At 47.2% G+C, this 15,219-nt stretch overlaps 1 protein-coding gene and 2 long non-coding RNA genes across 5 annotated transcripts; 1 reads left to right on the forward strand and 2 right to left on the reverse strand.

The window, feature by feature from the left end:
- Nucleotides 1–3,454: 3,454 nt before the first annotated feature.
- On the reverse strand, nucleotides 3,455–7,500 carry LOC117858646 (uncharacterized). 2 transcript variants are annotated; one of them, XR_004641016.2, is made up of 5 exons: nucleotides 7,235–7,500; nucleotides 6,657–6,731; nucleotides 4,443–6,569; nucleotides 3,999–4,350; nucleotides 3,455–3,889 (listed from the first exon to the last, which is right to left on the reverse strand). It is a non-coding gene; the product is annotated as an uncharacterized lncRNA (long non-coding RNA). The 2 variants fall into 2 exon arrangements; XR_004641015.2 differs by having other exon boundaries at nucleotides 4,443–6,731.
- On the forward strand, nucleotides 4,340–14,666 carry LOC140222029 (tyrosine-sulfated glycopeptide receptor 1-like). Its single transcript, XM_072292035.1, has 2 exons — nucleotides 4,340–5,823; nucleotides 11,327–14,666. Exons 1-2 carry the CDS (start codon nucleotides 4,391–4,393, stop codon nucleotides 14,394–14,396), a joined length of 4,503 nt encoding a protein of 1,500 aa, XP_072148136.1. The 5' UTR covers nucleotides 4,340–4,390; the 3' UTR covers nucleotides 14,397–14,666.
- Nucleotides 8,774–14,581, reverse strand: LOC117851625 (uncharacterized). 2 transcript variants are annotated; one of them, XR_004639607.2, is made up of 5 exons: nucleotides 14,443–14,581; nucleotides 11,534–14,357; nucleotides 11,275–11,446; nucleotides 9,747–10,644; nucleotides 8,774–9,661 (listed from the first exon to the last, which is right to left on the reverse strand). It is a non-coding gene; the product is annotated as an uncharacterized lncRNA (long non-coding RNA). The 2 variants fall into 2 exon arrangements; XR_004639608.2 differs by lacking the exon at nucleotides 14,443–14,581 and having other exon boundaries at nucleotides 8,895–9,661; nucleotides 9,747–10,314; nucleotides 10,388–10,644; nucleotides 11,534–11,688.
- Nucleotides 14,667–15,219: the final 553 nt, after the last annotated feature.

Consider the following 15,219-nt stretch of genomic DNA (forward strand, 5'->3'; position numbering starts at 1 on the left):
TCTCTAATGAACTTTCTAGTTCATTTTGTGTTTTCTGTTATTTTCATCACATGCTTTATGTTCGTTGCTACAAACACAAATGTTTATGCTCCAATTTATACTATCATTTATGTCATATTTTATTCTCTATTTTAAATTAAAATAAACCGGAAAATATCTCTGACTCCAACAATCCGTACCTAAAACTTAAGGTAGGATCTTGTCGGTGAGCGATTGCAAGTCCTTTACTTGGGAGGGAGCAGAGCGGAGAGTTCGCCGAAGCCACCGGGCGCCATGCAAGAGCCGGTGCGCCTGCCGCCCCCCGCCCCCCCGGGCCATCGTGCGCCGGCGCGCGTGCGCATTTCTTCACCGCGCCGCCGCCCGCCGATGCTGCTGCTCCGCTTTGGGACTTGGGAGGCGCCTGTGTGTTGGGAGACGATGAACTTGGGACGGACCATGATCGGGGCGGGGGGACCCAGACTGGGCCGTTTTACATAGCATCTTTGTTCGGCCTTCGAGGCGAGTATTTTGGGCTGCTGGTGGTCTCTCGTTACGGACTGGGCCGCTTGCGGAGCAGTTTGGTCATGGGGTTCTTTCTTTCGTATTCTTTTTCCTTTTTCTGGGACCATTGGCCATCAAGCCTTCATGAGTATATATTATTTGATTTAGTACTTTTAATTTTTCTTCGAAACACATTACGGGTGAAGAAACTGATACACGCATCACTCGATCCCTACGACTGCATGCGCGCACACCTACCGTAATTTCGTCGTGCGCTGCGCCTTGCGTTTTAAACGTGACTCCAACGATTACACTAGCACCACCACGCAGGGTCCCATCGGAGGCGTGCGTGGCGATTTCCTCACGGGTTGCAAGAAAATTAGGTCCGGTATGGCTTCAACTTCACAAATTTTTACTCCAATTTCAAACTCTACCTGGAGCTTACTTCGAGTGGAGTTGAAGCTGTCTGTGTTTGTAGTGTTTGGTTAGAACGGTGCTCTCCACTTCAGAAAAGAGAATTTTGAGTTTGCTTTGCCATTCTTGCCCTTCGTTTGAGGGCCCACCTATCATTCTCTCCATCTCTATTTTTCCTTTTTTATTTTGTCTTTTTGCGCTCATCTTCTTCGTCGGGCCCTTTGAGGGTCGCACGCGACCCTGCTCCTGCAAGGCCTTGCTCGCTCCGCTAGGGGACAGGGTGGCGGCAGTGATGGGATGGGGATGCCGGCGGTGCAGGACGAGCTCGGCGGGAGGCAGCGCGGCTAGGGCACATCGGCGGGGGCGTCAGTGAGGTGAGGCAAGGCACGCGCCGACAAGCTTGGGGTGAGCGGAGTTGGGCAGCGACGGAGACGAGCTTGGGGCGAGCGGCGTCGGGCATGGGGACGACAAGCCTAGGGCAGGCGGAGTCGGGCAGGGCTTGATGAGCTTGGGGCGGCGGCGGGCAGCTGGATCTGGGCAGCGTCCAGGGTCCAGCCTGGGGCGGCGGCGGGCAGCTGGATCTGGGCAGCGTCCAGGGTCCAGCCTGGGGCGGAGAAGAGGTGGCTCCGCGGAGTCCCTGGTCCTCAGATGGGCGGCGGGGTAAGTGAGCGTCGGCTCGGGTGGCAGTCTGGCCGAACAGCATCCTAGCTGAGCGGCGGTCTGGCCAAACAGCGTCCTGGCCGAGCAGCGGTGCCCTTGCCCCATGCACGGTGAGTCGGGAGAGGCGAGGGGGCGGACGGGTGAGAGAGAAGGCGTCGGAAGAATAAAATTAGAACGAACCGGTACGACTGTGTAATGAGCTAGGATCATATTTGAGCGTTCTGGAGTTGCAAATAAGGTGCTCCACCAAAATAAACTAGAGCTCCAAAAATTTTATGAAGTTAGACTGCTCCAAAAAATGGTGGAGTTGACCTGTTTGCTGGCTCGATTCAACTCGGGGCTGAAGTTTGAAGTTAAAGTCATACCAAGCTGGCTTGATTCAACTCGGGGCTGAAGTTTGAAGTTAAAGTCATACCAAGCTAGCTTGATTCAACTCGGGGCTGAAGTCAAATAAGACCAACAGCCTGCTATGGAATGGAACTCCCACATTTTTAGACTGTTCAAAAAGTGATGGAGTTAACCTGTTTAGTTGGCTCCATTCAACTCCGGACTAAAATTCAAAGTTGGAGCCATACAAACAGCACATAGCCCCCCAATTTTTTTTGAAAATAGGAACTCCCACATTTCAAGCATGGCCTGTTAGCTGAAACGGTCCAACGCGTTGATCACACGTTCCAAACATGGGCGGAAGCCTGAAGATGTCCAAAGGTAGGGGCCCACATGTCAACAGCAGTCGTTCCGTTCGTCCGCCCGTGACCGGACGGGCCAAGCAGGCTACAGTTACGGACGGTGGTGCATTTGGATTTTCAGACTTGAGTCGTGCTGTCGCGTTGTGGTGGGGTCAAGTTTCTAAGGGGTGTTGGGAGGTACGGGTTAAATTTTAGCCCATATCACATCGGAGGTTTGGACACTAATTAGAAGTATTAAATATAGACTAATTACAAAACTAATTACACAACCTCTAGGCTAAATCGCGAGACAAATCTATTAAGCCTAATTAGTCCATGATTTGACAATGTGGTGCTACAATAATCATTCGCTAATGATAGATTAATTAGGCTTAATAGATTTGTCTCGCGATTTAGTCTAGGGGTTCTGCTATTAGTTTTATAATTACCTCATATTTAGTCTTCCTAATTAGCATCCGAATATTCGATATGACAAGGCTAAACTTTAGCCCCTGCTATCCAAATACCCCCTAAGTCTGAACCCATAATTATGGACGTCGCCACCTCGCTCTTCCCCATTTCCTAGGATGGATATGATGTCCGCATATCCGAATTATCATCTGCTAAGAATATCAATATGGATATCCATATTTGTATTCGTTTTTAATGTGAATGTGAAATGGATGTATCCGAATTCGGTGTTCAGTGTTTTTCTCTATCCGATTTTAGATTCATATTCGATAAAACTATGAAATATCCGACATTATCCGTATCCACAAAGAATAAAGTAGCCAATGAAACCATCTAAAACATATTTATATTACTAAATGCTAATTACAAATAATTTTAATTTTAATATTGCTAATAAAATAATTATTTACACCATTTAAACTATTAAAAAATGATAGAGTTTAATTAATTTTAATATGACTAATCATATTAAGTTTAAATACATTATATTATTTATTAAATGAATGAATCAACAATAAAAGTATTAATGAACTTATTTTTATTATTAAATGATATATATATATGTATGGAAATACTTATTTTTATATTTATTTTAATGTATTTAGTTATTTATTAATAAATATGTTATTTCAATAAAATATCTATAATGTACTACGCTTATAATTTACTCCCTACTTCTAAAATAATTTTTGATCAATTATAAAACCATCGGTGAAGCAATATTGATACTCGTTATGATACTATGATATAAGTCGAGCAAGTATCTAAATGCAAATTCGAACGATTCATTTGGTTGTATTGAACTTCTTAGCTATTGTTTTGAGGGGGTCCCTGCCCGCCTTATATAGTCAGGGGAGCAGAGTTGCAGGGTGAAGTCCTAGTCGAACATGGTTACAGAGTTCTACTCTTAATCGGTAGAGTAGTTTTCTTGTGTAACTAGTATTCAGGAGTCCGTGCAGATTATGTTACCCTGCGGTGTAGCCTCTCATGTTCTGATCACGTCCGAGTATATCCCTAGGCCGTACAAGATCTATCCGTGGGCCTATGGATGTACGCCGACAGAGGGAGCTGCACCTCGCGTTCCCATTTCTCGATGGGGAGGGGGCTAGCTCGTCGGGTCCGGACGCGTACGGCGCACGCTGCGTGCGCGACCTGCCTGCCTGTCCTGGCTGCAGTCTCTCTCGTTGGCTCTGAACCTGATAAGTGATAACAAATTTTATGTAAGTTATCGCATACTACAAATAGGTACTCTTCCATCGATTCTTGAATTCCGGTCAGCAAGAAGAGCCAAGGTCCATCACGAACCTGTGGAAGAACCGGGACCATGGAAGGCAGCTTGCGAGCGTACGCGTCACTGCATCAGCTGCAAGGATCAGCGGGAAGTAAACGCCTCAGGTCAAGACGAGGGCGATGACTCAGACGACGACTAGGGCGCCAGGTCACCCTCACCCACCACCTTCCATTACCCTGCGCCTTTTTCTTATTTTCTTGCTTCCACTTGCGCCTTCTATTTTTCCAAACAATGTCGACACTTTGACAGCGCCGATGATTGCTCAAAAGTATTGTACGCACCTCCCGGAAATGATACTCTCCAAATACTCTCTTGTCAATCTAATCTTGTAGATCTTCAGTTTCTTTCGAAAGTACCCGCCTTTTCCTGCTTCACCGGAAAGAGTAAATTAAGGCAGAGCACAGCCATGCAGCCACTCCAATTTACATGCAAGAAACACAGCAATAGACTACCCATACCTTTGCTTGGCTTTGCTGTTCTGCTGCTGATCTCCTTGGCCACCCCCACCAGTTGTTGCACAGAGCAGGAGAAGAACTCCCTCCTCCAGTTCCTTGCTGGGCTCTTGCAGGATGCCGGCCTTGCCAAGCTTTGGCAGGAAGGCAAAGACTGCTGCGAATGGGAAGGCATCGTCTGCGATGGAAACAGGACGGTCATTGAGGTCTCTCTGGAATATAGAGGCCTTGAAGGGTCCATCACACCATCTCTGGGCAACCTCACTGGCTTGCAGCGTCTTAATTTGTCCTACAACTTCCTCTACGGTGGCCTCCCTCTGGAGTTGGTGTCCTCCAGCAGCATCATTGTCCTCGATGTGAGCTTTAACCAGCTCAACGGAGACCTGCATGAGTTGCCTTCTTCAATCCCTGGACGGCCTCTACAGGTACTTAATATCTCAAGCAACTTGTTTGCTGGGCAGTTTGCATCCACTACATGGAAGGGGATGAAGAATTTGATTGCACTCAATGCCAGCAACAATAGCTTTACTGGGCATATTCCAAGTCATTTCTGTAACATATCACCATCCTTTAGTGTGCTTGAACTCTCTTACAACAAACTCAGTGGTAGCATCCCCCCAGGACTCGGTAATTGCTCCAAGCTCAGAGTGCTCAAGGCTGGGCACAATTACCTCAGCGGGACTCTCCCTGAAGAACTCTTCAAGGCTACCTTGTTGGAGCATCTTTCTTTTTCCAGCAATGGTTTACAAGGGATACTTGATAGCACACATATAGTCAAACTCGGAAAAATGGCCATCCTTGATCTTGGAGAAAACAAATTCAGCGGAATGATTCCGGACTCCATAGGTCAGCTCACGAGATTGCAGGAACTCCATTTGGATTATAACAGCATGTCTGGGGAGCTGCCATCAACCTTGAGCAACTGCACAAATCTCATAACACTTGACCTTAAGAGCAACAATTTCAGTGGTGAACTCAACAAGGTTGGTTTCTCCAACTTCCCCAATCTAAAAACCTTAGATCTTATGCGGAACAACTTCAGTGGCACAATTCCAGAAAGCATATACTCATGCAGAAACCTGATTGCACTACGGCTGTCTTCAAATAAGTTCCATGGACAGTTATCAAAAGGACTCGGCAATCTGAAATCCCTCTCCTTCTTGTCATTCGCAAACAACAGTTTTTCAAATATAACAAATGCACTTCAGATATTAAGAAGCTCCAAGAACCTCACCACCCTTCTTCTTGGGAGGAATTTCATGAACGAGACCATGCCAGACAATGCCAGAATTTATGGTTTTGAGAATCTTCGGGTTTTGGCCATTGAAGATTGCCTATTGTTGGGGGAAATACCTTTTTGGATATCAAAGCTAGCGAATTTGGAGATGTTGTTTTTGAACGGTAATCGACTCAGTGGACCAATACCAGCCTGGATCAACACATTGGAATACCTTTTCTATTTAGACATATCAAACAACAACCTTACAGGAGAAATTCCGACAACACTAATGGCTATGCCAATGCTAACTTCAGAGAAGACTGCAGCTCATTTGGACCCAAGGGTCTTTGATCTGCCAGTTTATCAAGGTCCACTTCAATACCGTATACCAATTGCTTATCCTAAAGCTCTAGACCTAAGCAGAAACAAATTTACGGGTGTGATTCCTCCAGAGATTGGTCAGTTGAAAGCCGTCATTTCACTCAATTTCAGCTTCAACAACTTGACAGGACCGATCCCCCCATCCATCTGCAATCTCACAAACCTGCAGGTGCTGGAATTGTCCAACAACCATCTGACAGGTGAAATCCCTGCTGCACTGGAGAACCTTCACTTCCTTTCTGTTTTCAACATCTCAAACAATGACATGGAAGGCCCTATTCCGACAGGAGGCCAGTTTTGTACATTTCCGAATTCTAGCTTTGCTGGGAACCCAAGGATGTGTGGGACTGGGCTTCATCACCATTGTACTTCGGTAGAGGTAGGTCTTGTGCCCACTGGCTCCAGAGGACTGTGTGGTGGCGACATCGTCTTCGCTGTATCCTTCAGTGTTTTCGTTGGAGTAGGAGTGCTATATGATCAGATGGTACTATCCAGATACTTCGGCTAGGAAAAACTTGCTTCAGCAATGTGTCCTGGATTGAAGAATGAATATAGGCACTGGATGTAATCATGCAACTGAAGCTCTCAGCAAACAACGGGAACTTTGTAATAGTTAATACCCATATAGAAACATGATGTGATCTCCAGCGTTTTTGCTTGAGCAAGTCCGACTTCGTTGCTCCAAAAACATAATCCTGCAAGCAAATTCAGGAATGGAGCGTTTACTGTCAGTAAACAGAGCAATATATGTATCGACATCTTTTCCAGAGCACGGTAAATATTTTCAAAGTTTACTGTCACATGTGTGAACACACGTGCTAATCAGATTGCTTATCGAGGTGAAAATAGTTGCTTTTTACAGTACACACTCAAAGAAATTAGTAGCTCAGATTGCTTGTTTGGGTGTAGACTACTAGCAGTAGCTTATAATCCAAACTTATCATCCTAATAATTTGTAGAGGCGTGAGATAACCAGCCGGTTTGGTGTTGATACTAGTGTGTCACTTAATCGTACCAAATTACCAATTATACGGGCAGGGCGAGCAAGATGGAAATTGACCTAAAACCAAATTCTTCCATTTGGCACGAGAATTTCAACAAATGGTCGGAAGCATCGCGCAGTAAACTACCAAACCGTAAATCTCCGTACGTAAAACTTAAGCTAGGATCTTGCCGGTGAGCGATTGCAATCCTTTACCTTGGGAGGGAGCAGAGCGGAGAGGTCGCCGAACGTACCACGCCATCGGGCGCCTTGCAAGAGCCGGTCCCCCCCCCCCCCCGGCTCCCCCTCCAGCCCTGGCCATCGCCCGCCGGCGCGCGTGCGCATTTCTTCACCGCGCCGCCGCCCGCCGATGCTGCTGCTCCGCTTTGGGACTTGGGAGGCGCCTGTGTGTTGGGACTTGGGAGACGATGATGAACTTGTGCCGGACCAAGATCGGGGCGGGGAACCCAGACTGGGCCGTTTTAGATAGCATCTTTGTTCGGCCTGCGAGGCGAGTATTTTGGGCTGCTGGTGGTCTCTCGTTACGGACTGGGCCCCTTGCGGAGCAGTTTGGTCATGAGGAGCTTTTCTTTCTTTCATATTCTTTTTCCTTTTTCTGGGACCATTGGCCATCAAGGCCTTGTTTAGTTCCATCCAAACTCCCAATTTTGACACTATGCAAAAAGAAGATTCCCCATCATATCAAACTTGCGGTACATGCATAGAGTAATAAATGTAGACGAAATCAAAAACTAATTGCACAATTTTGTTGTACTTTGCGAGACGAATCTTTTGAACCTAATTAGTCAATATTTGGACAATAATTCACAACTACAAACGAAACGCTACAATGTGCTACAGTGCTACAACAGTAATTTTGGACACCCAAATTCAGGGCAACTAACAAGGCCCAAGCCTTCATGAGTATATATTATTTGAAGCGTGACTTCAGCGATTATACTAGCGCCAAGAAACTATTCTTCTACCATGCAATGCACCGTGATCAAGAAACTAAAACAGTACTGCCTCCCACGGAACTCCACGTTTGAAACATGGCTCGTTAGCTGAACATAAAATACACTATTGTGCACGATATTAAAATGAACTAGCAGGAGAAAACCAAAACAGCACGTTTTAGTTCAAATGAACTAGCAGGAGAGTTAACTGTGGCGCTCTCAGCTCCATCTCCATCTGCACCGTTTCCCTCTCCTCCAGTTTTGTGGCGTCCGAGCCATGACCGATGCGCACCTCTCCTCCGCTCAGATGATGCACCCCTCTACTCCGCCTGGGCGACGTCCCTCTGCTCCGCCCGGCTGACACGCCTTCTGCTCCGCCCGACGGCTTTTTGCTGGCGTGGAGGAGCGTAGGGGAGGGGACGGGGCAAGCTCGGCCACGGCTCCTAGCCGGCGCGGAGGAGCGGGGGTGGGGGTGGGGCCGCAGGGGAGCTCCTCCACTCCAAATCTTTCCCACTGGCGCAGCACCCCTCCTCCCCGCCAAATCTCGCCCGCTGCCGCCCCTCCTCGGCCCCTCCGGCGCCCGGCGCTGCACCTTCGTAGGAGCGCGGAGGTCCCCGACGTCCCCTCCGCCGTCGGTCTCACCTCCAGCCGCTCCCACCCCTTCCCAACAGATCCGGCCGGCATACAAGGTTGAAGAAAAGTCTGACATGTGGACCCCGCAGAACAGACACTCCATCCCACCATTCCAAAAGCTAGGTTATCAAACAGTGTTAACTTTTTAAAAGCTAGCTTTCGGAAAACCACCCTTATAAGGAGCAAAAGCCAAAAGCTCTTTCTGGAAAGTTCGGGGCATAAGGGTGAGCTCCAATGGCCAAAACAGCAACCGGTCGCCAAAACACAGAAAACCGCGTACACCACGGTACAACACGTCGATCACGCATTCCAACACGTGGCCTGATGGAAGCTGGGCCGTAAAGGTTCCCTTTGCTTATTTTTAGCACGTGTCACATCGAATATTTAGATACTAATTAGAAGTATTAAACGTAGATTATTTACATAATCCATTACATAAGTGGAGACTATTTGCGTTGTGGTGGGGTCAAAAGTCTTGCGTTGTTCTCGAGTCGTGCTGTTGCGTTGCGGTGGGGGTCAAGCCTCGAAGTCTGAACCCGCAATTATGGACGTCGCCACCTCGCTCTTCCCCGTTTGCAGCCCGTTTTCAGAGCTCAGATTTTGAAGATGCGAGACGGAAAGGGAGAACGCCTTTTCTCCTTTTTATTTTCCTTCCCCGGAATCCTGAATCGACGAACACGACGGGAACCCCGAACGCGACACGGACAACGCGTCCGTCCGTCCGTCCCTCCTCGTCGCCGTCTGTTTGGCGTCGCCGGTTGGCGGTGTGAACCAAGACCGAGGCAGGCGGCTAGGCGCTGACCGCGTGGAGTGCGGGGCCCGCGTCCACGCGCACGCGCACGCGCACGCCGTCGCCGTCGCCGTTGCCGTGGCTGCTACCCGCCCGCCGCCTCGCGTTCTCCTCGTCGGGTCCGGACGCGTACGGCACACGCTGCGACTGACTGACCTCCTGGCTGGCTGCAGGAAGCAGAAGCCCAAGCCCACACGCCCTCACACTGTCTCTTGTCTCTTCGACTCTTCCATGCTTTTTGCTATGCTCCCGTTGGCTCCGAACCTGATATAAAATTGTGAACGACATATGGATTACGAATATTATTATGAGCGAAATAAACAAACAAGTGTGAAGGGAAGAAACGAACCGAGTCCTACTGTGCAGAAACAAACAGAGAGGGATACAACGCCAGTTCAGCAGCTTCGTCCCAGCGTATCAAACTTTTGCGATTTCGTTCTTCAGAGCCTGGACAGTGCTTAGTGCCACCCACTTTGCTGTTCTGCGATCAACGCCGCAAGGAACGTACAGACACGGAGACACCCGTGATGGCAGGCTATCATACAACCACCACTAAAAACCAATATGAAATGCGCAACTGCGCCCACTAAGCAAGTAGTAAGCACCATCAACATAAATCGCGACTAATAACTAGAATAAGACTACACACCAAAAAGAAGAAAACAGAGAGATTTTTAGCATCACTACCTGAATAAATCTGATTGATATGCCATCTTCACAGGATCAGACATTCAGGCTATCCACACCACTCTTCAAATCACAATCATCTTTATCTTTCCCCATCCACCAGAAATCACACGCTGTCCAGTACACTCTTCGATCGACTCTTGAATTCCGGTCAGCAAGAAGAGCCAAGGTCCATCACGCACCTGTGGAAGAACCGGGGCCATGGAAGGCAGCTGCGAGCGTACGCGTCACTGCATCAGCAGCAAGGATTAAGCACAAAGTAAACGCCTCGGGCCAAGGCGAAGTCGACGAATTGAATCAGACCACCAAGAATAGGGGCGCCAGGTCACCCTCACCCACCACCTTCCATTACCCTGCGCCTTTTTCTTATTTTCTTGCCTCCACTTGGGCCTTTCATTTTCCAAGCAATGTCCACACCTTGACCGCGACGCCGATGATTGCTCTAAAGTATTGTACGCACCTCCCGGAAATGATGCTCTCCGTGTACTGAATCTTGCAGATCTTCAGTTTCTTTCGAAAAATTCGCTCCTTTTCCTGTTCACCAAAAAGGGTGCATCATCCTACAAAATAAATAGTGCATCACAGAGTGATCCTTTGTCAGTACTAATACTATGGTTAAGACAACAGGTTCGTTAAGTGAACCTGGTAGGACAAGTGATGGCAGATCATGTGATCAGGTAAAATAAGGCAGGCTGTGCGTTATGTGTGAACATTGTAGGACAAGTGACGTCACTATATCAGATCAGGTAAATCACGGCAGTGATTCAACAAGGATTGATTCAAGGATGACTAGAAAAAGCAAATATTTCGTAGGGTCAGTTGGACTTCTTTTATGGATTATAGCAGGTAGCCACCAGTGAAGCATACTAGTGTGAACAACAAGCGGCTGCTTTGTCTATTCTATACTGCATTAAAAACGTACAATGATAATGAGGATTCTCCTATAGTAGCATATGATCCTTGACTTCATTTTTTCTTTGTAGTGACCACGACTAGAAGGGATCAGCAAAATGGAGGCAGGAGCCACCTCCTTCTTCTACCTTATGCTCTTCCCTGATTAGACTCAGAACATTGGTATCTCATCTAGACAGGAAACAAGTTAAGCGTCTGGTTTCCATGCTACTTTCGACAGGAAGCCATGCAGCCACTCCAATTTCCATACAAGAACTACAGCAGTAGGTTACCCATACCTTCCCTTGGCTTTTCTGCTCTGCTGCTGATCTCTTTGGCCACCCTCACCAGCTCTTGCACAGAGCAGGAGAAGAAATCCCTCCTCCAGTTCGTCTCTGGGCTCTCACAGGATGCTGGCCTTGCAAAGTTATGGCAGGAAGACACAGATTGCTGCAATTGGGAAGGCATCACCTGCAACGGAAACAAAACAGTTATTGATGTCTCTCTAGCATCTAGAGGCCTTGAGGGGCACATATCACAATCCCTTGGGAACCTCACCGGACTGCAGCAGGTTAACTTGTCCTACAATTCGCTGTCTGGTGGCCTGCCCCTGGGATTGGTGTCATCCAACAGCATCATTGTCCTCGATGTGAGCTTCAACCAGCTCAACGGAGACCTGCACGAGTTGCCTTCTTCAATCCCTGGACGGCCTCTACAGGTACTTAATATCTCGAGCAACTTGTTTACTGGGCAGTTTACATCCACTACATGGAAGGGGATGCAGAATTTGATTGCACTCAATGCCAGCAACAATAGCTTTACTGGGCATATTCCAAGTCATTTCTGTAACATATCACCATCCTTTAGTGTGCTTGAACTCTCTTACAACAAACTCAGTGGTAGCATCCCCCCAGGACTCGGTAATTGCTCCAAGCTCAGAGTGCTCAAGGCTGGGCACAATTACCTCAGTGGGACTCTCCCTGAAGAACTCTTCAAGGCTACCTTGTTGGAGCATCTTTCTTTTTCCAGCAATGGTTTACAAGGGATACTTGATAGCACACATATAGTCAAACTCGGAAAAATGGCCATCCTTGATCTTGGAGAAAACAAATTCAGCGGAATGATTCCGGACTCCATAGGTCAGCTCACGAGATTGCAGGAACTCCATTTGGATTATAACAGCATGTCTGGGGAGCTGCCATCAACCTTGAGCAACTGCACAAATCTCATAACACTTGACCTTAAGAGCAACAATTTCAGTGGTGAACTCAACAAGGTTGGTTTCTCCAACTTCCCCAATCTAAAAACCTTAGATCTTATGCGGAACAACTTCAGTGGCACAATTCCAGAAAGCATATACTCATGCAGAAACCTGATTGCACTACGGCTGTCTTCAAATAAGTTCCATGGACAGTTATCAAAAGGACTCGGCAATCTGAAATCCCTCTCCTTCTTGTCATTCGCAAACAACAGTTTTTCAAATATAACAAATGCACTTCAGATATTAAGAAGCTCCAAGAACCTCACCACCCTTCTTCTTGGGACAAATTTCATGAACGAGACCATGCCAGACAATGCCAGAATTTATGGTTTTGAGAATCTTCGGGTTTTGGCCATTGAAGATTGCCTATTGTTGGGGGAAATACCTTTTTGGATATCAAAGCTAGCGAATTTGGAGATGTTGTTTTTGAACGGTAATCGACTCAGTGGACCAATACCAGCCTGGATCAACACATTGGAATACCTTTTCTATTTAGACATATCAAACAACAACCTTACAGGAGAAATTCCGACAACACTAATGGCTATGCCAATGCTAACTTCAGAGAAGACTGCAGCTCATTTGGACCCAAGGGTCTTTGATCTGCCAGTTTATCAAGGTCCACTTCAATACCGTATACCAATTGCTTATCCTAAAGCTCTAGACCTAAGCAGAAACAAATTTACGGGTGTGATTCCTCCAGAGATTGGTCAGTTGAAAGCCGTCATTTCACTCAATTTCAGCTTCAACAACTTGACAGGACCGATCCCCCCATCCATCTGCAATCTCACAAACCTGCAGGTGCTAGATTTATCCAACAACAATCTCACAGGTGAAATCCCAGCTGTATTGGAGAACCTGTACTTTCTTGCCCTATTCAACGTTTCTAATAATAATCTCGAAGGGCCTATTCCAACTGGCAGGCAATTTAATACATTTCAGAATTCTAGCTTTAATGGGAACCCAGAGTTGTGTGGCTCTATGCTACTTCGTCGATGCAGTTCAGCTCAAGCACCTCCAGTCTCCACAAAAAAAGGAAAAAGGAAGGCAATTTTTGCAATTGCATTTGGCGTGTTCTTTGCAGGAATTGCTATTGTTCTGTTGCTGGGGCGTCTTCTTGTCCTAATCAGGGTAAAGAGTTTAACATCCAAAAATAGAAGGGAGGATAATGGTGATGTTGAAACAACTCCATTCGACTCCAGCTCTGAGCACGAACTGATCATGATGTCACAAGGTAAGGGAGACAAAAACAAGCTCAAATTCTCTGACATCGTGAAAGCTACAAATAGCTTTGACAAGGAGCACATCATTGGGTGCGGTGGTTATGGCCTAGTCTACAAAGCTGAGCTACCTGATGGCTATAAGCTCGCCATCAAGAAGCTTAATGGTGAAATGTGCTTGATGGAAAGGGAGTTCACTGCAGAGGTTGAAGCACTCTCCATGGCCCAGCATGAAAATCTTGTGCCACTGTGGGGTTACTGCATCCAGGGGAACTCGAGGTTCCTCATATATTCTTTCATGGAGAATGGCAGCCTGGATGATTGGCTTCACAACATGGATGATGATGCCAGCACAATGCTTGACTGGCCAACGAGGCTCAGGATTGCACAAGGATCAAGCAGTGGCCTTTCTTATATCCATAATGTCTGCAAGCCTCACATCATCCATCGTGATATCAAATCCAGCAACATCCTACTGGACAAAGAATTCAAAGCTTACGTTGCAGATTTTGGGCTGTCAAGGTTGATCCTTCCCAATGAAACTCATGTCACGACCGAGTTGGTTGGCACTCTTGGTTACATCCCCCCTGAGTATGCGCATGGGTGGGTAGCTACTCTGAGGGGTGATATATACAGTTTTGGAGTTGTCCTGCTTGAGCTGCTCACAGGATTGCGACCTGTCCCAGTCCTGTCGTCATCAAAAGAACTTGTCCCGTGGGTGCTGGAGATGAGGTCTCAGGGAAAGCAGATTGAGGTCCTGGATCCAACACTCCGTGGCACAGGGCATGAAGACCAGATGCTTAAGGTCCTTGAGATTGCTTGCAAATGTGTGAACTATAACCCTAGCATGAGGCCACCTATCATGGAAGTAGTCTCATGCCTCGAAAGCATCGATACTGGCCTGCAGACACAAAAGTCACTCAAGACACAATGCAGTTAACCAGAGAATATTGTAGCTAAATGCATAGAGTAGAATGTAGATGTACCTTTCACTAGGGGTAATAGTTTTGAGTTCGGCTAATGTTATAGTGCATCTTGTACAGTTTCTGGCACATATGAGACCTATGTAACTTTTTGAGGAAAGTATTCATATGGAACATCCCCCATCCCCTTCTGTTCTTGAGGTGGTATGTAACATGTAAGCCCTGCTCAGTTTCTGGGTCATTGTGAAAAAAGAAGCAAGCAAAAAACCGATCATTTTCATTGAGTACCTTTCTAACCCAAGTACTGGCACTAATTCTCCTATGTGCGTTAAGTGTTAATCAGCTTTATGGCTCTGATCCACCGAATTCACAAACCACTGGAGCTTAAAGTAGGACGTGGAATGTATAGCTGCCAATGAGCATAATACGGTGCCGGGTCGTTAATTGGGATAAAGCTGCCACATGCTGAACAGGGTGTAGTAGAACATTGTAGGATGACATGCTGAACATGAAGATGCATTTCAACGATCCAAAGTACGAGAACAAACTATGCAAGTGGAGTAGAGCACGGTGAAGAATCCAATCAATTGCAGAACGCAGCCTCAACCGGTTGCACATGACGAAGCCTGACGTGTCCCTCAGCCTGCTCGATCTTGCGCCTGGCCGTACAAATACGAACCTGAGGACATCCCCCTTGTTGTCAACGAAGTGCCACTTGGGTGTCGAAGTCCGCAGGCAGCATTTCGTCGAACAGCCTGAGCGCGCTGCTTCCGCGGCGCCTTTTTCCTGGCCCCAGGATCGGCATTCCACCGAAGAGCCCGAGGACGTCGATGATGGCTG

This window comes from Setaria viridis, chromosome 1 (genome assembly GCF_005286985.2).
Source record: "Setaria viridis chromosome 1, Setaria_viridis_v4.0, whole genome shotgun sequence".
Taxonomy (NCBI): domain Eukaryota; kingdom Viridiplantae; phylum Streptophyta; class Magnoliopsida; order Poales; family Poaceae; genus Setaria; species Setaria viridis.

Coding starts and splice junctions, on each gene's coding strand:
- LOC140222029 (XM_072292035.1), top strand. CDS start 4,391: ATGCAGCCACTCCAATTTACATGCAAGAAACACAGCAATAGACTACCC. Junction 5,824..11,326: donor AAGCTAGCGAATTTGGAGAT/GTTGTTTTTGAA, acceptor CACCCTCACCAG/CTCTTGCACAGAGCAGGAGA.